Source organism: Podarcis vaucheri (genome assembly GCF_965113315.1).
Source record: "Podarcis vaucheri genome assembly, chromosome: 5".
NCBI classification, from domain to species: domain Eukaryota; kingdom Metazoa; phylum Chordata; class Lepidosauria; order Squamata; family Lacertidae; genus Podarcis; species Podarcis vaucheri.
In genome coordinates, this window is record NC_138763.1 from 40,148,053 (window position 1) to 40,173,458 (window position 25,406).

General features: G+C 42.8%; 1 protein-coding gene across 1 annotated transcript in view; it reads left to right on the top strand.

Moving 5' to 3' along the window:
- Nucleotides 1-25,406, top strand: part of TRPM2 (transient receptor potential cation channel subfamily M member 2) — a 37,532-nt gene that overhangs the window by 8,823 nt on the left and 3,303 nt on the right. Inside the window, exons 5-29 of the mRNA XM_082221699.1 lie at nt 350-518; nt 2,042-2,222; nt 3,359-3,522; nt 4,133-4,313; nt 6,410-6,471; nt 7,166-7,366; nt 7,468-7,570; nt 8,940-9,061; nt 11,379-11,729; nt 12,960-13,097; nt 13,689-13,818; nt 14,715-14,860; nt 16,012-16,124; nt 16,283-16,496; nt 17,241-17,359; nt 18,342-18,474; nt 18,635-18,806; nt 20,264-20,447; nt 20,866-21,047; nt 21,533-21,665; nt 22,062-22,149; nt 22,655-22,742; nt 23,988-24,139; nt 25,015-25,091; nt 25,279-25,380. Of these exons, the coding sequence (XP_082077825.1) occupies nt 350-518; nt 2,042-2,222; nt 3,359-3,522; nt 4,133-4,313; nt 6,410-6,471; nt 7,166-7,366; nt 7,468-7,570; nt 8,940-9,061; nt 11,379-11,729; nt 12,960-13,097; nt 13,689-13,818; nt 14,715-14,860; nt 16,012-16,124; nt 16,283-16,496; nt 17,241-17,359; nt 18,342-18,474; nt 18,635-18,806; nt 20,264-20,447; nt 20,866-21,047; nt 21,533-21,665; nt 22,062-22,149; nt 22,655-22,742; nt 23,988-24,139; nt 25,015-25,091; nt 25,279-25,380 (3,705 nt within the window). The remainder of the gene's footprint in view (nt 1-349; nt 519-2,041; nt 2,223-3,358; nt 3,523-4,132; nt 4,314-6,409; nt 6,472-7,165; nt 7,367-7,467; nt 7,571-8,939; nt 9,062-11,378; nt 11,730-12,959; nt 13,098-13,688; nt 13,819-14,714; nt 14,861-16,011; nt 16,125-16,282; nt 16,497-17,240; nt 17,360-18,341; nt 18,475-18,634; nt 18,807-20,263; nt 20,448-20,865; nt 21,048-21,532; nt 21,666-22,061; nt 22,150-22,654; nt 22,743-23,987; nt 24,140-25,014; nt 25,092-25,278; nt 25,381-25,406) is intronic.

Below are 25,406 nucleotides of genomic sequence, written 5' to 3' on the forward strand. Positions count from 1 at the left end.
AAGACCAATGGAAAACCTATTACTCCACGCAGGTCTTAGATTCAAGTAAGTCCAGTACGAACTACATAACGAAACTATCCAGAGGCCACCATCTCGTATCTGAACTTAGTGTTGCTTATGAAGAACAGTACAGCTTGAGTGCACTAAAATTTACTCCATTGCACAATGATTAAAGCCATAGAAGCTCTGTCCTGTAAGAAATTTGAAAACTCTAGCAAAGCCAATTAATAGTCATTTCATGAATTGCTATAAGTATAACCCTCTGTTTTATTGTGGATCCAGCAGGCTGCTCTGAAAGGGCTACCAAGTAGCTTCTTAGATTCAATGGTCGTGTTTTATTTCCCCCCAGGAAAGTAGTGTGTGAGTGTGGCTATCTCAGGGAGCAGCACTTGGAGGAAGCCATAAAGCCTGCCATGTTTCAGGGGAAAGAATGGGATCCCAGAAGACATGTCCAGGAAGTGCCAACAGATGCTTTTGGGGATCTCAGCTTCACAACTGTGGGGCAGAAAACAGGGAAGGTGAGTTAGCACATGCAAGGGACTGGAGCCTACTACTTCAACATGAGTAGTTAGCATTCATAGCAGTTGAAAGTTGTGTAGGCCACAAGGATTTCTAGTAAGATTTGGAAGCTAAGAAGAGAGCATTGTTTATAAAGCTTGTAAGGGAAGTAGGTTAAAAAAACACCCGCCAATTAAATTTTTGATTGAGTGTTCAGGCTGCAAGGGCAAGAATGAAAAGTAAGACACTGTAATCATACTCTGGGATTCTAACCTACTAGGTATCCTTTAAATGTTATGGGGGCTCCAAGCTAGCCCCTATGCAATGGATATGTCCTACTTTGTTGCTATAAATGATAAGTTGTGGTAGTTGTGATAAGGGGAGCAACTGCTTCATGGCTGGGGCAACCCAGCCAGATGAGCAGGGTATTATTGTTTTTGTTAATAATCCCACAGCCATTCAGGCAAGACCAATTGCATGTGTCGCATTACAGAATTATAATCTTGACAGTATTGAAGGTGACAATTTAGTCCCATTCAGTTGAAATGCTTATGCACTGAATCAATATCTGAAGCAGCCCACCCCCAAGGTAGTCCCACCCCCAGTGTCATTCATCATCTGTGCCTGATGTCTGCATATATAGCTTGAATGTCTGCAGAGAGGAAGCTGTGCATGCAAATGTTCCCTCACTGCGGATGTTTGTTCTAAGTGCATGAACCTCAGGCTGAGGCAAGCTGGTGTGTGTGACATTGGGTGGAGGTACCAGTTCATGTAGATTCATCATGGAGCATTTCATCTGAATAGTGTTTTTTGTGATAAGGGAAGCAACTGTCAGGAGTGGGGAGCCTGCTTCTGCATGTGGAGGCTCCCTGCATGAGGCAGAACATTTATTTCCTGTTACCCTTCAACTTACAGAGCGGGGTGGGGAGGGGAACACAGTTAGTGCACCTGTTTCCACAGCCTGCCATTATGTGTTGTTTTTCGCAGCTCCCAAAATGTCCAGAAATAGGGCTTTCATAGCATAGATACTGGGAATTATTAACATTAGGCAGGTACTGTACTATTTTAGATGTCTGATAAAAACTTCTTTATTTTATTTTAGCAAGCCTAGCCAGACACATAATTTATTCATGTACACTTGTTTTTAATATTTGCTGAATTTATCAGTGCTACACTGATAATTTTTATGTGCATTGCTTGGAGATTTTTATCAAGTGGTTTATATTCTCTAATAAATAATAAGTGGAACAATAAGAGTTGTCTCTGAATGAAAAAGAACCCTTTGTAGCTTGAAATAGATTTCTGCCCCCCCCCCCCAAGTCACAGAAGATATTCTCTACATTGTCTTTGTGACTTCCTATTCCACTCAGACACAAAGCTTTGAGAATATGCTTCTGATTCACAAGACTCCTTGGATGCTTGAATTAAATGGGAGGGCCTGTGGAGAGCCTGGAACTCTTAAGATATTGGCCATAGTTGCTAGAATCAGAGAATAGCTTTCTCATACCATCTGTGCTTTATTTGCTTTATTCTCCTGTTGCAGTTTGTGCGTGTCTCCTCTAATACCCCCCCAAGCGTAATTTACCAGCTGATGACGCAGCACTGGGGACTTGATATACCCAACCTCTTAATATCTGTGACAGGAGGAGCTAAAAACTTCAACATGAAGCTGAGACTGAAAAACATATTCCGGAGGGGGCTTGTTAAAGTAGCGCAGACAACAGGTAAGGCAGAATCCTGCTCCAAAGCCACCAATAAAGGACACATTCGTGTATTGTTTCTCTGTTTCTTTATGTAATATTGTTACCTGCTCCCTCACTTCTCCAGATGGTAAGAGGGTTACAAGGAAGCAGCACCTACTCAGGTTTCGTTTCATATGGAAAGAAATCACTGGAAGCTTACTGGTGTTTTGTAATATTTGTATTTATTCACAAATATACAAGTTGCACTTCAGTGGAGATACAGCATCAAGTACTCCAACTGACACCCCCACCAAAGTTCACCACATCCACATCAAGTCTTGCAGCACCTTTAGAGGTCCAGAAGTCCAAAATCTATCCTTTTTCTCTGATTCTATCTGCCTCAAGCTGCTATGTGTAGGGATGTGTGCTATGGACATATCATTCAGATTTTTGCTAGCCATTGATAAAGTTTGCCATTAAGAACCAATAGCTAGGATTGTCATATTTTAAAAATGAAAATCTAGACACAAAAGTTGTTGAGCTGTTTTTCTAAATGAAAAAATTGAAGTTTTTAGGAAAATTACCAAAAAACCCCAACACTTCTGCCATACACCCAGGATTTTCCAGACTTTTCAGCTACTTTCTAAAAATTCCGCCTGGACACCACACCATTTTTGACGGACAAATGCCAGATGTATGGCAGGCCTAAGGTAATCTCCATTTTTTTAAATGGGGGTTTTGCTGTGCAAAATGTATCTTAACCAGTGTGACCATTTTAGCAGCCTCTTCTAACAACTATAGAAACCTAAAGATGGAAGGGACACAAAGAGACCACCCAGCCCAATCCCTAATCTGATAACAATATTTTGACCTCTTCTTTCAATCATTAATAATCAGATGGACCCCTGAGGTGGTTTTCAAACATTAAGAAGTAATAAAACCTAAAATAAAATTCCCAACAAAAATAGATCAGAAAGCTAAAATGAGAGCCAGTAAAAAGACTTCATAGCAGTGGGGAACAAACACTCAACTCCACCAGACTAAATGGCTGGCAGGGTTATTGTTATTGTTATTATTATTATTAAAAAATAATAATGGAAGTATTGCTCCCTAATTGTGAACAAAGATTCAGATATGAAGCAGCTGGCCTTAATCCAGTCATGTTTTTTGTTTCCCAGGTGCCTGGATCATCACTGGTGGTTCTCATGCTGGCGTGATGAAGCAAGTTGGAGAAGCAGTACGGGACTTCAGCATGAGCAGCAACTATAAAGGAGAGATTATCACCATTGGCATTGCAACATGGGGGACAGTACACAACCGGAGTAGCCTCATCTGCCCTATGGTGAGCCATTTTCAGGCTGTTCTACTAGAAGAATAGGATGCTTACAGCTCAATCCCACACATGTCATATTTAATGTCAATCTAATTTGCATTTAAGCTTCTGCTGAAAAAGAAAATAAAGGAAGCAGGTGAAATTAACAGGTGTATAGGATCACATGTGCACTGCAAAAAGAAGTTTGTTTTTTGTTTTGTTAAGACTTTGATGACAGATGAAGAAGGATGAGCAATAAGTTATAAGTTATAAATGCAAACCAATCATATACAAGTACAATTCATTATAATGGTACTGCATTATAAATACAGACCAATCATATACAAGTACCATTTCTTGGGGAGTGGAAAGCTTTGTGTTCTAACACCCTGCAGATCCTACTGCTACCTCACCAAACTCTAAGAAAAGTAAGCACCATTTGTAGCGTTTGTTTTGGTACTAGAAAAAGACCTCAACATGCCCACTTTCAAAAAACATGCCACATTTTCTAAAGATAAGGCATTCTTCTACAGGAAGATTTTAGTGAAGCATGTTATGCAAACCCAAGGAAGAGTTAGAGCCCCAATAATTAAGTCCTTTGTTGGTTTCTGACCACTCCCCCCCCCCTGGATGTTTACAGGGTAGCTTCCCAGCTGAATATGTCCTGGATGAGGAGACTCAAGGGAACCTCTCTTGCCTGGACAGTAATCACTCACACTTCATCCTAGTGGATGATGGGACACATGGGAAATATGGTGTGGAGATCCCCTTGAGGACCAGACTTGAGAAGTTCATTTCGGAGCAAACGAAGGTGAAAGAAGGTAATTGTGATGCAGTATACAGGGTATCTCATTACTGATAAAAATCTGATGTGCAGTCTGAGCCCTTCCCTCCTCTAAGGCTTGTTTGGCTTGGAATTCATTTATGTCAGCCAGGCCAATGATGAAGAACTTGTTTCAGATTCTGTTGGACTTCAGCTCCCATCAGCTCCATTCAGCATGGCCAATAGCCAGGTTGGTTGGTGTTAAATTGATTACCCGCCCTTCATTATAGGTCCCTGCGTGGGTTTCAGTTATTTAAAATTCAGAATTAAAAACAGTTGAAACGTATTACATTTACAGGAATAGGTTCAATATAAGTTTTAAGCCCATCAACACCTGGAGGACCAAAGGTTCCCTCTTTGTAGGCTTCTGCATTAGGCCTTGATGATGTCAGGTGGAGAGTGGAGAGACCATGAAATATCAGGACATTAAAATATCAGGACATTATTTGCTAAGGTAAAGTGCCAAAAGACTTGAATCCTGGAATCAACATCCATATAATAGGGGCACTGTTGTTAGAGATGGGAGGGAAGAACAGTTGTTTCTTTAGGTTTGGATGTTGCTTCCAGTGGTATGCAATTTCTTCCATTTGGTACTGCAGTCTTGAATATACTAGTTCAGTGTTTTTGATGCCAAGATGTTGTCAAGTGATATTGCTCAGCACATGCTTTGCGTTCTAAAGGTCCCATGTTCAATCCTTGACATCTCCAGATAAAAGTGGGAATGATTGTTTTCTGAAGAAAGTCTGAATGCTGTTGTTGGTCAGTGTACAGTTGTGAGCTTGATGGTCTGACTTTGTCTAAGGCAGCTCCTATGTTCCTAGTTGTGACAGCATAAATGGCTAGACTTGTGACATGGTGGAATGCAGGGCAAGCGAAGGGAGGGGCACAGAATGATGGGAAAGGGCAAGTGGGAAAAAGAAGTTGGTGACAGTTGGACCTGAAGAGAGAACTGAGGAAGGTGGAAGAAAATGAATAACCACCAGAAATTGAGGAATTATAAAGACCTGATCTAAGAAATACATGTGTTATTGAGATATATCAATTCTAATGGATTCTCAGGTCTCAAAAATCAGTGCAAAAATGACCTCCATGAAGAACTTGAGTAAAACAATGGGATTCCCTGTGGCAATGTATGCCTCTCAGGTCAACCTCAGCTGATATCCATGAAACCCAAAATGGAATTCCTACACACATGGTTTTATATCAAAGTCTGATTAGCTAAGGTAACAGGGTGCGACACTGGCTTTGCACTGGAGAAGCTGCTGGCATAAGGGTACATACTGGCAGTTGTGATGAACTGCCCTCCAGGGAGCAGGTTCTTAAGTGAGCCAAATTATGTTTGTGAGTATAAATTCAAATATTGTATTTATTTATTTTATTAAAATTTATATACTGCCCGATTGTAGGAAAAAAAACTCCAAAGAATGACTTTATGCTAGTTGCTGACTATTAGGCAGAAATGGAAAAATGCTAAGGGTGTTGCCTTGGAAGGGTAGTAGGCAAAGTTGTGGTTTGCGGCAGCCATGCTGACTCATCATATTCATGTTATTGGGGTGAATCCCAACCAGAATCTGACTTTACAATTTGACATGGTTTTATTTTCTATATGAGCAATAAAACAAGAGCTGCAAAGTATAAGAGGAGGTGGAGGTTTTCATAACAAACAAAAAAAATACAAATATGTTTTTGCAAAAGTTTTCTGCTGTTGCTGTATCCTGTTATTACTTTTTATAGGATTGTATATTGGCCTTTTATCACTCCTATTGTATGTTGCCCTGATACTTTTCCCTAAAAATCATTTAAACAAAATAAGCAAAGGGATTGACTGCAAGCGACAAACAACTGATACCATAGTGAGTAAGTAACCAATGGTGGCTTAACGCTGGCTTATTTGTGTGATGATGGTTGTGTTTGTTCATCATCATTAGAAATCTTAATTATGTAGCTGCTATTAATTGATTGCTCTTGTTATTTGAGATAAATATTGTTCATTTTAACTGGATTCAAAGGTAACTGCCAATGGGCATCAGCAAGAAGGGAAAGAATAACTAGCTTTCTGCACATGGGACTGACTGAGCCTTTATTTCCTTACAGGAGTTGCCATTAAAATACCAATCGTTTGTGTAGTACTCGAGGGTGGCCCTGGGACTCTTGATGTAAGTACTCTACAGGCATCAGGGCAACTAATTATGGGAAAAGAAGCAGAGTGTAGGAGAATTCAGTAATTGTTAACACCTGGATATTTCTCTCTCAGAGCACAGTGTGCCTCAATCACATAGTAACCACTTTTGTGGTGTCTGTGTGACATTGCAGAAACACATCTGGTTGTAAGTACAAAGCAGGAACTGGCTGTGCGGGCACAGAGAGTTCTGACTTGTACATTTCAGGCCCTTTTAACTCACACACAACAAAGCGATTCTGCATAGCAGAAGATATGAGAGTATGCCTTAGCTGTAAACAATGAGAATCGCTCTAAAACTGTTGAAACCTGGTCAACATGCTGATCGGCAGAATGAAGTGGCAGAGCAAGGTGGAATTCTGAACTACATCACTTACGACAGCAGATGGGAGAATTGTGTTTTTAAACTTTCACATAAGAAGTTCTCTATACTACTCCTTAATCCCAGATAATGCTCCATAGATTACAACAGCATACAAGGAGCATATATATTCCGAAATATGATCTCCCACCTGTGCCATGTGATATGATACAGTTCAGAATTCCAAGATGTCATTCTACAAGCTTATCCAATTCATAAATTGATTCTGAACTTAGTGGCAATATCAAAGTGATGTCCATGAGATAGCATCAGCTCAAATGCAGTCATGCTCCTGTATTCTGTTCTACAGACCATCTACAATGCAATTACCAATGGCACCCCCTGTGTGATTGTGGAAGGCTCAGGACGGGTGGCTGATGTCATTGCTCAAGTGGCTAATCTGCCCATCTCCCAAATAAGCATCTCCCTCATTCAGAAAAAACTGAGCATATTCTTCAAAGAGAGTTATGAGCAGTTTACTGAGAATAAGATTGTGGAATGGACCAAAAAGGTAAGGCAAATAGTCTCTGTGCAGCTTTTACTGGGTTTTGTTGGTGAAGTAGCAGTCATGAGCTAGGACCTTCAGTCCTACCTTTTCTTTGGCACTTGCAGATCCAGGATATTGTGCGCAACAGGCAGCTCTTGACCATCTTCAGGGAAGGCAAAGATGGACAACAGGATGTCGATGTAGCCATTCTTCAAGCAATGCTCAAAGGTGAGAAGTGCAGTGGGTGTTGCAGATGAGCTACAGAGATCAGTAAGTGAAACTGTTTCTTTTAAGACATCCCCTTGTGTTGGAATGTGGTATTGCTTCAGAATGCAGCACAAGACAGTACTGTACTCTAGAAACTTTTGTGTGTCATAATTTATACTTCACTTACCTTAAGGGATTTGTTTCCATGGAAGTGGAGGCACAGCAAGGACACCTGATCACCATATGCAGGGAGCAAAATACTGTTGGAGAGAGAGGCTTGGAAGAGAGATTCCTACTCTCCAGTAGCAGAGTTAAACACAATGGTGATTGTTCAAAGAACTTTAAAACTTGGTTAGGTTTGCATCTACCCTCATCTACCTTTAAAGAATGTTCCCCATTAAAATACTTAGGCTAGAAAAAAATCACAGAAACTTAGCTTCGCAAATAAGTGATTTTTTTTTTACTTAAGAAATTATCAGAAGTTACAGCAAACAAATTTCCATCTTCTGGCAGTAAAACAAAGATGAAAAGGTTCCAGACAACTTTAAAAAGAAAAGTACTTTGTTTCCTTACAAAAGGAATCATGCAATCTTTGGGTTTGCAAAGATGCAGGTTTTAAAATCTCACTTTTTAAAGAGATTCTGTTCACTTACAGGATCAGCTGAGTGGGGAGCCAAAGCTACATGGCTCCTTCTTTGCTTGTTCTAGGAAGCATTAAGGGGGGAAAGGAGGGGGGGCAGAGGCTGCTGACAGCCTGCTAAGCCACCTTCACTGGCAACCTGAGCTCAGGTTAACCCTTTCACACATGGAAGTGGGAGTCAGTAACTGTACAGTACAACAAATACTACCTGGTATCATAACCCGAAACTGTGATATTGCATGAAGTGGGATGTTGAGCAATACCTAGGAGATACAAAGTCATTTGTCACAAACACATTTTATTTGATGTGTTGAGTTTGATTGTTAACCTTACAGCTCATAGGAGGTAACAGCAATTAAAAAACAAAAACAGCTCAAATACTTAATAAAACATGCAAGCCACATAATGGAAACATTAAAATGACTCCATACTTGCTTTGCTCCAGCCATTAAATGTCAACATAAACAAGAAAGTCTATTTGGAACATGCTCAGAGTAACCAAGCTCTAGGCAGTAATGTTGGGTATGTTACATGTTCTTAAATCCATAGGATATTTAAAGAAGCATTTGGGGGCCAAAAGGGTATGCTAGTGAAACCTTTATGTTGCAAGGTACCTAGGCCTCCCAATATGTTTCTCTTGCCATTCATTCCCCTTCAAGTTCTGGATGTGCATGAGTAAGAGACAGCCAATAAAGGTCAGCCCTTTGCAACCTAGTTTCAGCCATGTTTTTGTTTATTCCTCTATTGCAGCCTCTCGATACAGAGATCACTTAGGCCATGAAAACTGGGACCACCAGCTGAAGCTTGCAGTGGCATGGAACAGGGTGGATATTGCCCGGAGTGAGATTTTCACCGATGATCATGAGTGGAAGGTAGGAAAGCTTTTGGTGACACACACTGGCAATGAGCATATGTGCTTTCTGCCTGCATAATTAGAGCAGGGTCTAAAAGCACTAGGCTTGGCTTGACTGCAAGCATGACTTTGCGGAAGGCATGGGGTGTCTTGAGGGTGAAACCAGATGTTATAAGAGCTGCCTTGCACAGCTGCCAATCTGTGTCTCTTTGCTCTCCCTTCCTCCTAATATGTGCTGCAATACACTGTGTGACACCCGTGACATGTCCTCATGAGGTGTGTCTCCCCACCTTTACACAATTGGCAGGCAGGGATGAGGAGACACAATGCAATGATGTTGTGTTGTGTTGTGTTGTGTTGTGTTGTGTTGTGTTGTAGACACATTATGAGGAAGAGAGGGTCAAGAGTAATGGAATGGCAGCTCTCCCAGTTCTTTACAGTCATTTTGTAAGTAGCTTTGCGTTGCCATGGCAAAAAAGTGACTAATATTTGCAAACATGCCATAAAAACATATAAAATAGTTTTTAAAACAGTATGGAAACAACTAAAGCTAGGTTTAAAAACAATACAGAATGAACACTTAAGGCAGAGAGCTTCTCATCTAGATGCATTGTTAATACAAAAATGTATTCAGTAGTCTCTGCAAAGTTGTGGGTGCCTGTTGTATCTCAACAGTAATTCCTGGCTCGCCTTTGTATATTTCACTCAGTTGCATTGTAAGCTGCCCAGAGAACTTTTTGTAAGGGAATAATAGATCAGTGCAGCAGTATGCATGGTCTTATGTAACACATTCCTTGTTTGCTATTGTTCATACAGAGGACAGAATAGTCATAATGCTTGTCTGGCAATGGCAGGCATACTTGGGATGATCAAAGAACAGTTTATTCAGAGAACTCGTGGTGTCAGAAGGTGCAAAACAACTCTTACATTGCCAGAGGTTTTTCCGTTTGGATGTGAACTCTTAAAAACTCAACCTTTACAGCTTGCTACTTTGAGGAATCTTTAAGACACCCACTTTTATCAGAAGTGTAAACTGCCTTAAGGGAGCGCGTCATGTTTCTTAGAGGTGTCCACAAAAAGCAGCGAAAATGCCATTTTTTATTGTCTATGCCGAAAACACTCTCCCTGGTCAATTGGCACCAGAAGACAATAGCAGAGTAAGGTGGAATTATCCCATGGGCTCCAAGTAACATTTCATCAAATAGCGAATACTTTCACATTTTTAGGCTTTTTACAAATAGGTAAACCAAGTTATTTAAACCCTGCACTGGCAGTGTGGTTGAGTGGCTGCCCTGTTGCTGTGACATGCTAAAGAGCTGGGTTCTGCCCTCACTGAAAAATCTTTTTAAAAAGGTAAAGGAGCCCTGAGGTTAAGTCCAGTCGTGAACGACTCTGGGGTTGCGGTGCTCATCTCACTTTACTGGCTGAGGGAGCCAACAGACAGTTTTTCCAGGTCATGTGGCCAGCATGACTAAGCTGCTTCTGGTGAAATCAGAGCAGTGCACGGAAACGCTGTTTACCTTCCCGCTGGAAGGATACCTATTTATCTACTTGCACTTTGACGTGCTTTTGAACTGCTAGGTTGGCAGGAGGTGGGACCAAACAATGGGAGCTCACCCCATTGCAGGGATTCGAACCTCTGACCTTCCAATCGGCAAGCCCAAGGCTCAGTGGTTTACACCACAGCACCACCCGCATCCCTTGAAAAATCGCATGTTATTAATACCTGTGTCATACATCTTTTGTGTCAGAGCCAACATGGCAACTTCCAGCTACTTCTTGGAATGGGAGGCAGTGGTAACCATGAGGGGGTGGCGTGTGTTGCTGACTGACCCCATGGGCATGGCTCACCCACTATTATCCTGTTGTCCCTTAGGGTAGCATGCTGTGGAAAGACTCTTACTATTGGCTTCTCATGCATCCATCACTCCATGCTAGAAAGGAAGCGGCTGTGCCCCATCAGCATCAGTGAGACCTGCTTGCTTCAATTTGCCTGCTGCTTTCTGTGCTTTGCTGAGGTGTAAATGTGGACTAAACGGGAGATAGAACACTTGAACATATGCTGGCCAGCTTCTATCTCTTAGCTTTCTACTGCCTGCTTCATCTGCTTCAGGGACTTTGCTTTAGCTATCAGCTTCTGCCTTTCTAGAGACTGCTGCAACTTCTGTATGCTTCCTCATTACCTGTGAGCTTGCACTGTGTGTATGTCCATGTGTCTGTCTGTCTGTCTGTCTGTCTGTTTCTTTCTCTCTCTCCGCCCCCCCCCCTATGGGGAGGACAACCTGCATTACCCTTGGTTGATGTTGTCTTTTTCTGGTTGTCTTCTTGGCCAACAGCCCTCTGATCTGCACCCAATGATGGCTGCTGCCCTCATAGCCAACAAGCCAGATTTTGTCAAGCTGTTTCTTGAGCAAGGTGTGCGCCTGAAGGAGTTTGTTACCTGGGACAACCTGATCTACCTCTATGAAAACATGGCAAACTCCAGCGTCTTCCACACAAAGCTACAGAAGGTGTTAATGGAAGAGAAGGAGCGCTCAGCTTTCTCCAAAGTTCCAAGAGTCCAAATGCACCATGTGTCCCAGGTGCTGAGGGAGCTGTTGGGAGATTTCACTCAGCAGCTGTACCCTAAGCCGAAGAACACTGAGAGACATCGGCTCTCTATCGCCGTGCCCCATATCAAGCTCAATGTAATGTATCTCCGCATGTTACTAATCCCTTACAACCTTTCATGGCACCCCTTTTTAGTACAGAATGTACAGGGCAGTCCATACATCCCCTCGCCACTTCTACTAGTGGTCCCTGCACCAATGCCAGGAGAACATCACCTTTGGTAAGCTAGTTAAACGTATACGTATTAATATTATACTGTGTCTTGCAGTCAGTTTGCTGTAGCAGCAGAAGCTGAATGAAGAATTGATACTGGAGATTTATTTTACGGGCACCCAGGACATTCATGCAGTGATCCCCCCCTATTTCCAGTGTTCAAGTTGAAAGTGCCATCAGTTATGTAACCAAAACAGCACTGCCCAATTGCAATAGAGAGGTATCAGCAGGTTTGAAAAAAACCTTCCAGTTTGCAGAAGTAAAAAAATACAACTGTAAGGAGGGAAACCCTGTCAACCTACTGCCACAACTCAGTGTTTGGGGGTATGGAGACAAAAATGGGAGTAGAATAGTGCAGCTGGAATCCTGCATGTCACACTGAAACATTTTGTTGCTGGTTCCATTTACTATGTCTAGTGCCCTTTCTCCACTCACTGGTGCAAATTTTTGATTTTGACTTCATTTCGATATGATTGTGGATCTCTGTATCCCAGCCTCTCTCCTCTTAAATTTAGTTCCAAGATTTTGTTCCATAACTTCAAACCAGAAAAAGGCCTGATGTGCTGTATCTTCCTAGACCCAAGGAAATGGCCTTAGAATTAGTTAAGCAAGCTGAAGGAGAAAAAGAGACTGTACCAGGGTTAGATGACTCCTTCCTTGTGCCCTCTGTTGGTGGCAGAAGCTGAATGGTGAGTCTATGGCTGTGTACACACTAGACTTTTGAAGCACATCCCCCCCCCCAAACAATACTGGCCACTGTAGTTTGTTACAGGTTGCTGGGAATTGTAAATCTGAGGAGCAAGCTACAATGCCCCAAATTCTTTGAGGGAAAGAATGTGCTTTGAATGAGCTTTAAAGTTATGTGTACACAGCCTCCATGAGGGAAATTAATTTGAGGCTGAAGACACCCGAGTCAGTATTGACGTTTGTGTGAAGAAGGCATCACTGACCATGGTGTGTATGCTCGATAGTAGGACAGAAAATGAACATGAAAATTAAGAACAATAGTCCTCCTTTCACTCACACCACCACTTAGCAATTGTTATCTGATTCCAGCTTTATAATCATGTTCTCCCCCCACCCCTCTTTTAAAGGTACAAGGGGTTAGTCTCCGATCCCTGTACAAGCGTTCTGCTGGCCGAGTCACATTCACAATGGATCCCATTAGGGACTTGCTCATTTGGGCAATTGTCCAAAACCGCAAGGAACTGGCTGACATCATCTGGACCCAGGTAAAGTTTTTCTTTTTTCAACCATCTCCAGATAGTACCATACCCAGCTCAATAAAAGCTGGTAAGATGTCTTCATAGTTGTCTTCCTTACAGTCCTGAGCCTTCACAACCTTCACCGCCTCTGCTAGCAGCAGCCCCCTTGCATGAGACATGGGGTTCCTTTGGCACTCCTTTAACATGAAGAGGCCTTAGGCCTAGTTCTCACTTAGGTGATAAATTTGAATCTGGGTTGCACCAGTTGAGGCTGCACACGACAGAATGCTCTTCCATTTTTTAAAAAAATGAAAGATATTCTCCACATAGAAGATTATCCTGGATTTCTAATGTACAGGGATTTTTTAATTTTTTGCAAAGATGCTGTTACTCCTGTGAGTCTCTGCTTGGAGTTTGAAGCAGTCCAGGCCAGTCACAGGTTTGCTAGTGAGAAGTCAGTGAGAAGCTGGGAATGACAAAGATGTCCACAGACTAGGAGCAGGAAGGGCTGAAAGAGCAGCAAGCTCACTTCCAAAAGAGAGGACTCCTGAAGGTTACACGGTCAACCTGGGACCCAGAAGTATCATGTTCTTGCTAACCTGAGTCCTTTTGCTTCAGAGCCAGGACTGCACTGCAGCAGCTTTGGCTTGCAGCAAGATACTGAAGGAGCTGTCCAAGGAGGAAGATGACACTGACAGCACAGAGGAAATGCTGAACCTGGCAGAGGAGTATGAGTACCGAGCCATTGGTGAGTCTGGGCTGGTAGGCCTCTGATCAGGGCGGGTTAAGTCCTCCAACTTACTGCATGCTTTCCTCTGATACCTACTCTGTCTCGCCTGCTCACACTACAGACCACCATGGCATTATCTCATGAAAGGCTAGATCCCTCAGTACAACTACGCAGATCCTATAAATTCAGTTCATCTTGAAACATGGGCGTTTTGTATGTAAATGCTCTGTAAGCAATGATCCCAACAACAGATGAACACTGGGATCAAGAAGCTACACTACAACTATGCCTGTTCCCTAACTAAGTCGCTACTTCCTGAGCTCTTTCCTGAGCTACACACATAGTTGTAGTCTCTGTTTCTGTGACCAGAAATGCAGTGTCATTATACTGGTACTATTGCTTATTATGTCCCTGCAATGCACATGATGCTCACCTGTGACCTGTGATAAGGCTGAGAGGCACAGGGCTTGTCCACACTTTCTCTCACCCCACCGCTTTTCCCTCAGGGAAACTCATTTTTACTGCTGAATCAGAGCAAATGTCAGTTGGGGTTTTCTGTGGACTGACGTTTGCTTTCATTCAGTGGTAAAAGCAGAGATAGTGGCATAGCTGATGGAAAACCCCTCAGTCCTGTGCTTTCTAGGACCACAGTGGCTGGCCAAGGACACCCAGAGAGCTTCATGCCTGAGTAGGGATTGTAAACCAGGCCTCTCCAGTCCTGGGTCAACACAATAACCACTACACTACTGTGGCTTTCACAGTCTTGGCTGTTAAGCTTGTTACGTAGCAGCTCACTAATCCTCAGGCTAAGCTACCTCACAGGCTTGTTTGAGGTGGAAGTGCTTCTCAGAGAACCTGTGGGAGAGAAATACAAAAGAAATAATAAGAATCTCTAATCCCGGTTACTCTTCTAGGTGTCTTCACTGAATGTTACCGGAAGGATGAAGAAAGAGCCCAAAAACTGTTGATCCGCATATCTGATGCTTGGGGGAAGACCACCTGCTTACAACTAGCCCTGGAGGCCAAAAATATGAAATTTGTGTCTTATGGGGGCATCCAGGTTGGAGTGCTTACTGACAAAACTTTGTTGCTTAAATAGTAATGTTAATCTGATTTACAGCTAACTGTGCAATATGTAGCCCCAACAGAATGGATTAACTGAAATACTTAGAAGAGAGACCACTGTTGGGGAAACATCACCCAATTTCCACCCTTTAATTAAAGTAACTATCTCTGTTTCTACTACTGCCTGAGAAACTTCACACCTCACTATGCATGGCCATTGTTGCTGATGCTCCATTGACAGAAAAGGTCACCCTTCTCTAAGTAGAGTTCCATTCAGCTACTGGGAAACTTTGGCTGCCCCTTTAAGAATTCCTGTGTTGTAGTTCCTGCTGCTCCATTGAGGGTGAACACTCAGGGTTTGAACTGCAGAAATACTGCAGATACTCTACAGCAAAGAGCAGGCCTTTTAGAACAAGTAATGATGGAAAATTGTAAAGTAATACCACCAGGACTACATTAGTTCACATCTAAAAAAATAAGAGAAATATCATCTGGGTTTTCAGAAACAAATGAGTGAGTGAATGAACATAAGAACAGCCCCACTGTATGAGACCAAAGGCCTACTAGTCCTGCATTCTGTTTTCAGAGTGGCTAACCAAATGCACCAGGAAGAATGGTGTTGACTGTAGGGGGGGGGGAGCTATTGTGGAAACACCATTCATTCTAGGTTGCAGATGTGAAATCAGTGTGTGATATGGGGGCACAGCAGTTAAGTCAAGGCCTACAGTTACTGTGTGGTCTAAATTTTCCCGATAGGTGGGATTCCTTGTACTGCCAGTGATTCTGACTTGGCTAACAACACAGCTCATGCTTGTATGCATCCTTCTGGGTCCTGAGATCCACACATGATGGCCACTTTCAATTTGCCAGAGCATGTGACAAGCCCTATCACCCTCTTTTGTTTCCTTTGCCAAGTTCAAACCACACAAATTTCTGGCATATTTTTTTACCACAGTCACACTCATGCTATTTAGCATTTGTCCTCTTTGGCATAAAGCCCACAGACTTTCAGCAGAGAATGTTGCCTGCTGTCCTCACTGCAAACTGATCCCCAAGTATGTCCCATCTTTCGCCTTCTGTTCTTGACCTTACCCAGGAGATGGAAAACAGACCTCAACCTTTGTTGCAACTTGTTTCTCTTTCTAGGCTTTCTTAACCAAAGTTTGGTGGGGGAAGCTGAGTGTCGATAATGGGATATGTCGGGTCATCATGTGTATGCTGTTCTTCCCCCTTCTCTACACTGGCCTCATCACATTCAGGTATTTGTCAGGGCTTGACTGCACCACTCTCTGGCATAGAGATTTAGTTCTCACGTTTTTGTACTGCATGGTAGCAGCTATGACCAGTCCACTGTTACAATTCTCTGGTATCTCCTCCAAAGATGTAAAACTATATCATTCTTTCTTACTTTTCACAGAGAGAAGAGGCTGCAGCCTATGACTTGCCTGAACCGCTTCCGAGCCTTCTTTACAGCTCCTGTCGTCATCTTCCACCTCAATATCCTTTCCTACTTCACCTTCCTTTGGCTCTTTGCCTATGTGTTGATGATAGATTTCCAGCCAACTCCATCCTGGCGGGAGCATGTCATCTATTTCTGGCTCTTCTCCTTGGTGTGCGAGGAGACACGGCAGGTATTGGCTGTGCAAAGGCTGCCGTGACAATGCAGTTCGGAAACAGTGCTCTCAAGTGCCTGTTCCCATAGGCTATGTGTGGGGAACTTTTTCCAGCCCAAAGGGTCACATAACCTCATAGGCAACCTTCTGGTGGCCACAAGACAGTGCTGAATAGTGAGTGAGGCCAGGGCATGACTGGGGACAAAAGTGGATAGAGCAATAGATGCTACCTTTGTACACTTTGCCTTTATTATAGTCTAGCAATGCAAAAGTCAGGGATTTCTACAGACAAACACACCACAACTCTCTTCATCCAGGATAGCAAGAGAAGCATCATCATCACAGTTCGAGAATACATTCCAGCTATGCAAAAGCACTCATGAAGAGTGCTAAGCAGAGACAGTGAGGGATGTAGCCTGGGGACGAGGCATGGCATGGAGAATCTCAGTGGCCAATTATAGAAACCTTGATGGCCATATTTGTTCTGTGGGCCTGAGATTCCTCCCTCCCTCCTTCCTTAGTCTTCTGGTCCTTTTGAGATTATTGTTTTACGTGTGAGAAATGAGAAAATGTTACTTGGCTTTTGGAATCAACCTCCAAGAAAACTGTTGTGGGGAAGTTGCATTTGATATCCTGGTTTGTAATTAGAGAGCAAGTCCCAGTTTTCTGGTTCATATGCAAAAGAGAAGGGAATGGTGCCTTGGCACAATGCTTTTTTGATCCAATAAACTATGGTTAGTAAAATCATTTCTCTTCCTTTAGCTTTTTTATGACCCAGATGGGTTTGGCTTAGTGAAAATGGCTTCCTTGTACCTCAACGATTTCTGGAATAAATTAGATCTGTGTGCCATCCTAATATTTATAGCTGGGCTAAGCTGCAGGTGAGTTAATATTCAATGATTCCAGCTAGCTGGAAAGGGAAGAGAACAAGGCATGTTTAGAAAATGAGTGGGGGGTTTTAAAATCGAAATGCTGATTTATGCTTAATTTTTTCATCAAACTGGATCACTTTGCCAATGGATAATTGGAGGAGGCTTGTGTTTATGTTGTATTTTTATCCCTCAGTCCAGTCCCCTTTAGATCCATGTATGAGGAAGCTTATAAGCTGCCCATTTGCTACCAGGCCCAATTCAACATGTGGATATTAGCATATAAAACCCTAAATGACTAAGGGCCCAGACTCTTGAAAGACAATCTCTCCCCATACCTCTCAAATCAGGCCCTGTGTTATTCAGGGAAGACTCTTCTTCTGATCATCCTGTTGGCTTTATCCATCTTGCTATGATGCAGAATAGGGCCGCCCTAGTGGCAGCGCCCTGGTTGTGGAAGATATGACAGTCATCCTCACTGATCATTTTTAGGAAGCAGCTCTGACATCTCTCAGAAGAATGGTCTAGAAAAATAAGTACATTTATGTATGCAAAGCTGCTGCCTGCTATGCCACAGTTCCCTTTAACTGGCTCTTTCATGAATTGGCAGGACTGGAATTGTTGAGCATTTGGCATCACTTGCTGCTCTTTTCCTGGTTGGAGATCTAATCTCACTCCTGAAACTCCCAACCCAGTTCCCTCTAAGCCTCTAAGCCTCTTCTATTTCTATGGGTATTTTTCATCTTTTGGCTGCTGTGCTTGGTATGCCTTAGGAAATAGTTGTACCAGGAGCATATGCGCAATCCCCTTTGTTTATTTGAATGACAGTTGTTTGCTGCAGCAGGTTGGACACTAGTGCAGAAATATATGTCCTTTGGTAATCAAGCCTCCTTGCTTCCTTGTGTCTGGGTATAGTGATATTTGGGAATGTCTTTCTGATATTTCCTCTTGTTATCTCAATAAGTGTGTTTTTGTTTCTTTCCCCTGTGCTAAGATGGATTCCAGCCACTTTATATCCTGGAAGGATCATTCTGTCTCTGGCTTTTATTATTTTTTGCCTGCGTTTGATGCACATATTCACAGTCAGTAAAACTCTAGGTCCCAAGATCATCATAGTGAAGAGGATGGTAAGTTGTTTCTACTGATAAGCACCATGGTGACTACATAGTCTCTGGCATTTCTTTTATGATGAGGGTGCCAGAATCAAATATGCCCTGGGGCAACAATTATTTCCATGTTAAAAAAGAGAAAAGAAATAAATTTCTGCTTTGTTTTGTGGGCTTACAGATGAAGGATGTCTTTTTCTTCCTCTTCCTCTTGGCTGTTTGGGTTGTGTCCTTTGGAGTCGCCAAGCAAGCCATCTTGATCCACAATGAGAAGCGTGTGGACTGGATCTTCCGAGGCGTTGTTTACCATTCTTATTTGACAATATTTGGACAGATCCCTTCCTATATCGATGGTACAGAATACAGAATCTTTGCATACTGTGGACTAGCAAGGGACAATTTGTTTGAATGCCTTACTTCACCACTAAGAGTACAGACAGCCCACCTCCACTTACATGCGACCCAATATTTGCGTGGTGGTGGGAAATGGATTCAAACCAGGAAATGGCAGTAGATAGCTGGAGAGTCCTCTTGGCTCACAAGAAGACTCTCTTTGGAGCCTGAAGAAGACTTCAGTGAGGGCGTAGGAAGTCCCAAAGAGATCTGAGATGTAGTGAGGCTTTGGCTAGACTGCTCAGAGTCCCCACTTAACAGCTGAAACACAGGGTAGGGGAGCAGCAGTAGCTGCTGCTTTTCTGCGCAGCCTCCAGCCACCCTCAGAGCTTCAAATCTAGCTGAAGAGTTGTGTAGAGAGAGAGCAGAAGAGCAGGAAAAAACGAATTTAGAGGCTTTTTGGAGCATGCTCCCCACTTACACAATTTTTGCTTATGCATTTGGGGGCCTAGAATGTAACCCCCATGTAAGTAGGAGGATGCCTGTATACAGTAAGCTCATAACTTACATGTTTGGCAAAAAATAATCCAAAAAAATTGAAAGGAGTCAAGCATCTGGGAAAAAAGACTTTGGCAACCCCACCTGCTATCAAACCCAATGTGTTTTGACTATACAAAATTTGGCTTTAGGCATAATCCCAGGAACGTGTAAGTTGTGGGCTGACTGTATTCAAACAGCTCCAGGCCTGGACCTGACCTCACAATAGGCCCAGACCTGACCTCACATGGGGGCACTGTGTAAAAAACAGTAAACATGAAGCAATGGTGCAAGCAGTCGTTAACTAAATAAACATGTGATAATCAAGCTTTTTAGAAAAATATGGCTACCTAATATGCTTTTGATTGAGGCTGCTCTGGCATAAACAACCATCATGCTGTTATCATGTGTTGTTGACCTTTTACATGTGATAAAATTATCCCAATGGTGCCTCTTGTGTTAAGTAAGTTCTGGTCTGATTAAGTATCATCTGAAGTATATGCACCAATATTTGCTTCTTAGTCCCAAGGCAGCTACATCACTGGGTTTCTCAGCCCTTGTTCTTAGGCTGCTGCTATAAATAGCACTTCAAGCAAATACAGGGTCCCCAGGAGATGAGCTCCTGTGACATGTCTCTGGCAGCAATTCACTGGCAGCACATCTTTAATAACATTTCTCAGAGGGAGGAAGAAAAGTGTGTGATTATGTGAATCTCCTCTCAGATTAGCTCCTGCTTTCATATCAGTCAGTAAAGGACTGAGTCATTCATTCCATACCTTCGAAAAACTTTGTTTTCTAAACTCTAAACAGAGCTTGACGTCTGTCATTCTGTTATAGATATGGCATTTCAGATTACTCTCAGCAGGCAAGAAAATAGGATGAGGACTTCCTGTTCCAGGAACAGCTCAGCACTTTTGAGGTTCATTGTGTTTTATGGCAGGAGTGAACTTCAACCCGGATCAGTGCAGCCCAAATGGTACTGACCCATACAAGCCCAAGTGCCCGGAAAACAATGAGACAAATCAACAGCCCATCTTCCCTGAGTGGCTGACGGTCATCTTGCTCTGCCTGTACCTGTTGTTCACCAACATCCTTCTCCTCAATCTCCTCATTGCAATGTTCAAGTGAGTTCTACATTCAGCACCAACTTCTATCATTTCTTTCCCCTTAGTTCATTTCTAGCAACAATGAGACTGACAGGCCTAGAAAGCCTGTCATGGTCACTGCCCTTTGATCAACTAAGCTTCTTGTGATTTACATCAAGCCCAGGTTGCCAAATTGCAGCATCCACAGAACCCAACTAGAGGTTGCATGGGCCAGTTCAGGACATCACTTGAGCAGCTAAACAGAGGTAGTATTAATGGATAGTAGCAGGCTGTTCTGCAAGATGCCTCCACTATTCAGTATGGAGATGTGCTTCTGCAAGACTTTGCCCCTCCATCACTACTTATGGGATGTTTAGGAGAGGACCACCATACTCTATATGTCTTTAAATTACAACCACAGAGAGGCAGAGCTAACTCTTGTATTCTTTTCTCCCAGCTACACATTTCAGCAGGTGCAGGAGCACACCGATCAAATCTGGAAGTTTCAGCGCCATGACCTGATTGAGGAGTACCATGGCAGGCCCCCTGCTCCACCACCCTTCATTCTTCTCAACCACCTTCAGCTCTTCATCAAGCGGGTCATTCTCCGGAAGCCAGCCACACGGCATAAGCAACTCAGTAAGAAGCTCTGCTGGGTGGGGCCTTGCAGAGTGGGTGTTGCAGGGTCAGCTTGACTGGAGTTATGATATGAGGATACCCCCTCCATCACTGCTGACCATTTTCATGATGACCTGTGACATTCATCAATACTGGAAGGGAGGAGATTGAAGCATGTGCTATAACGAGGGACACCAGAGCCATTGGTTCTCTTAGGGGACCCTGGAAAAGAACAGCAATGTTACTTGGCTGGCTGGTACCTCAGTCTGTGCCTTTCTTCATGTAATTCCTACTCCTATGACATTATGGTATGCATGACACGTGAGGGTGACATAGAATGTTTAAAGGCAACAACAGGGGAATGTCTACATTAACAGCTTTAATCTTATCAGAGAAAGGAATATTGTTATATACATTGGATTCAAGGGATGGCCAATCTGCCTCTTCTCTTCCATAACTGGGAACTGTGTACATTGCATTGCCTCTTCTGTTTGATTGATCTGCAGAAGAGAAGCTTGAGAAGAATGAAGAGGCAGCTCTCTTGTCCTGGGAGATGTACATGAAGGAAAACTACCTGCAGATTCAACAGTCCCAACAGAAGCAGAACACTGAACAGAAGATCAGTGACACTGCAGAAAGGTGAGGTATCCTTGCCATGCTAAGTAGTCACCAATGCCAGACCAACTGGGTATGCTGCTCATGGGTACAACTCAAAAGAACCTGATGGAGCTAGCACTTCACTCATGCATACTGCTCTTAAGGCCTTGCAGCTGCAAGAAGTCCTCACCATTGCCCTACCCTATCCTACTGCTATTTGTTCATCATGACTTAGAACACCACTTAACTGTGGAAATTAGTGTCATAAGCCCACACTCCATTTTAGAGGTGATCCCCATGGACAGCCATAGAAAAACATCCTTGCTCATTCATTGGAGCTATAAGTGATACACCTAAATGGCAAGTTTTGAGGGCTCAGTGGCTGTCCATAGGATGCTGCCTGCACCTCTCACTTAACACTGATTTTGTTCCCCCAAGAATGGATATGCTGGTAGAAATGCTGGACCTCGATCGAGTGAAAAGGACAGGCCTGGTGGAGCAGAAGTTGGCGTATCTGGAAGAGCAGGTGAGGGCTGACTTTTAAGGCTTCCCCACCTGGAGAATGCTGAAGGCTTTATGAGGAGGATGGGGTGAACTGAAGCTTGTCAGTCAATGTCAGGAAACTGGAAAGGGTGGGAAGAAAATAAGATCAGGTGCCCTATCTTGTGTCAGCCACATTACTTCACTGCATTACAGAGGTTTCAATATAGAGGAGTCTCTTAAGTGCCAGCTTCTTTCTGCCATTAACTAGCCAGAGGAAATGTGGCCAATTGTCTGCTCACCTACATGATTAACCTTATCTAAGTGGAGAGGATGTTCTCTAGGGAAGAAGGGAGATCCATGAATGATTCACCAGTAAGAACAATGTGTTTCCTGGACCAGAATTGGAGAAAAGATCATTCCCAGGTTCCTTTTTGGGACCTAGACTCACTCAACAGACTTATCTTCTTCCTCCCTCCCCCCATTTCTGGACAGAGGTGCTGGTCGATGAGTACAGGCCTTAACAAGTTTGATGGGCTGCTTCTTTTTAGATGTTCCAGTTTTCAAAGGCACTGCGGTGGGTGGTTCACTCACTGTCAAGCAGTGGGTTTGGATCAGAAGAAGACGTCCCCACCATAGGTATGTCTGGCTACAAATATGAGTCTGAGGACTGTTCTCTCTCTCTCTCTCTCTCTCTCTATATATATATATATGTATAAAATTTTGATTCCGATACTTGTGGTATATACCTGCTTTGTACTCATCACTTACGATTGCTGGGATAGCTCAGTCAGTAGAGCATGAGACTCTTACTTTCAGGGTTGTGGTCTGGAGCCCCACATTGGGCAAAATATTCCCACATTGCAGCAAGTTGGACTTGATTAACCTTGTAGTCCCTTCCAACTCAACAGTTCTATGAGGGAGCAGCATGAATTGTTTTCAGGTTTTCCAGACATATTTGTCCTTCCGCTTCCCCTGCATGTATTTTATAAGAGAAACATTGTGAATTATACATTCACACACAAATGCTATTGTTCATAACAGAAGTGAAATGTGTGTACTGTATTTTCTACTTGGTTTTTGGAACCTGAGTGCAAAATGTGTCACAAGAAGTGGACCTGAGATGGGCCAATTGCCCAACTTAGTTTGAGCTATACTGAGCAGTACTTTCCCTGGACATGGCAATTTTGATTATTTATCCATGCGTCAGTTCTAGTAAACTAGCGCTGTCATATTTCAAACAGTGAAGATCTGGACAGAAAAGTTGTTGAGCATTTTGGCAAAATAGCAAACAAAATTGCCATTTTTGAACTATTTTTATGGGTAATCGGCAAAAATGGCACTGCCGGCATGGGCTGCCATATGTCCGGTATTCTGGATATGTCCAGGAAATTCCAGGTGTATGACAACCCTAAGTAAACAGACAAATCTGGGACTGAGGTCTACCACTGACAGCCATCCAGATCCAAGGTAGTGGTGATGCTCAATAGGATACCATACCATATTACCTAAATAATGCATCTGTTAGGTGTGGCCCTTAACTGCTGTAATTTCCTTGCTTTTTGGAGCTTGAGAAAACATGGAAAACACTTAACATGCTGAAATGTAACTTTTTTTGCTAATTGAATTATACCTGTACGAGGAAAACTTGTTTCATTAGGAGGAAAGACTACACAAACAGAATTGTAGACAATGAGTGTGATAGAATTTGCCTTAGTCTAACCAGTTTTGAGTAAAAGAGTATATCAGAATACTGTCTTCCAGCGGTGGTTGGTTGGCTGGAAATAAAATAAATTCCAAAAATATAGAGACACAAAAGCATGGCATGGCGAGATCCACAGTTTGAATATGTGGAGTGTGAAGAAGTCATCTTGTTTGACCTAGTTCCTAGCAGAGCCCCTGAGATGAAGGAATGCCATGAAGAGGATGTCCCAGAATCTTTTGATACCGTATATCATGTGAGCGCCAGGAACCTCATGTATCCCAGCTCCACTGCTGTCTGCTTTCCTGTACCAGATGAGAAGGTGCCTTGGGAGGTAGGAGCTTTATATCTTAGGGAGCAAGATATGGTTTCATACAAAAAAGAAGGAATGATGCCATAAGTCATTATATGTGACCACGGTTGTGCATGACTGAGAGAAGAGCTATATTACAATCTTAAGATGGTTTAATAGCCACTACCTCTCCCCAGTGAACCCTGCAAACTGTCCTTCTGTGAGGACAGGGGCATTAGAAATTTCAAGCAAGAATTTGCCATACCCTCACATTCTATAGTTCTGACACAGGAGAAGCCATGTCAATTAAACTGGCAAAAAATGTATATGGAGAGGTGATACAGATATTTGTAGTGTATATATATGATGCCTATAGACTTCAATTAGAATGTGTGTGTGCGTGCACGCGCGCGCACCCCCCCCCCCAACAGAATTGGCTTTGGGCTCAGCCTTCACTGAAAGTTGATGGTAGCAATATTGTCAGCTTCCCTTGGCACAATAAGAGGGGTTTGAAGAGAGCCCATGTGCAGTTTTTGCCATGGGTGCATTGCTCATGCATGAGAAAACACTTACTTGTTTATTAAGATTGTATATGCTGCCCTAAGCTAACAAGCTTTCATGGTGGCTCACAAGATCATAACAAGATAAAAGTATGAATAACAATCATATCTAACATACAGTAACACAACAGAGCAGGAAAAAACAAGCAAAAACATGTGGCACATTAGCTCTGGGAGTATTGTCAGAGCTGCCAAACAAAGAAAAACACACTCTGGAATTTAGATACAAGGAAAGTCATAAATGAAGAACTCTTGAGTTCTTGCTTCTGGGTTCTTAATAGATCATGCTTGAAATGTGAATTTGTGCTTCTCTGGAAGACTCTGAGATATGTCTAAAACATCCTTTCCCCCTGACAGGTAGAGTTTGAGATCTACAACCCTCCCTTCTACAGTGCAGAAAGGCTGGAGAATGCTTCACCTGACTTCCTGAAAGAGTATGTATGTCCTCAGAGAGTCAGAAACATACACACACTTTATCTGTACTGTTTTTGCTCTTTCTTCCTCTGTTTATGCCACCCATCTTCTAGTGATTGCATTTCGTTGTACTGGTAAACTACTTTGGGTTTGATTTTCATTGACTCAACACGTTGCGGAGATGAAAGCTTTGTCCCTGTCTTTCAGCTCTTTAGAGAATCTTTCAAGGATAAACTTCAACAGTATGGATGGAGATATCAACAGACAGAGCTTCCATGGCACCTATCTTATTGAGGACGGCCTGCCACTGTGAGTGAGTCTGGTAACAAGAGTGG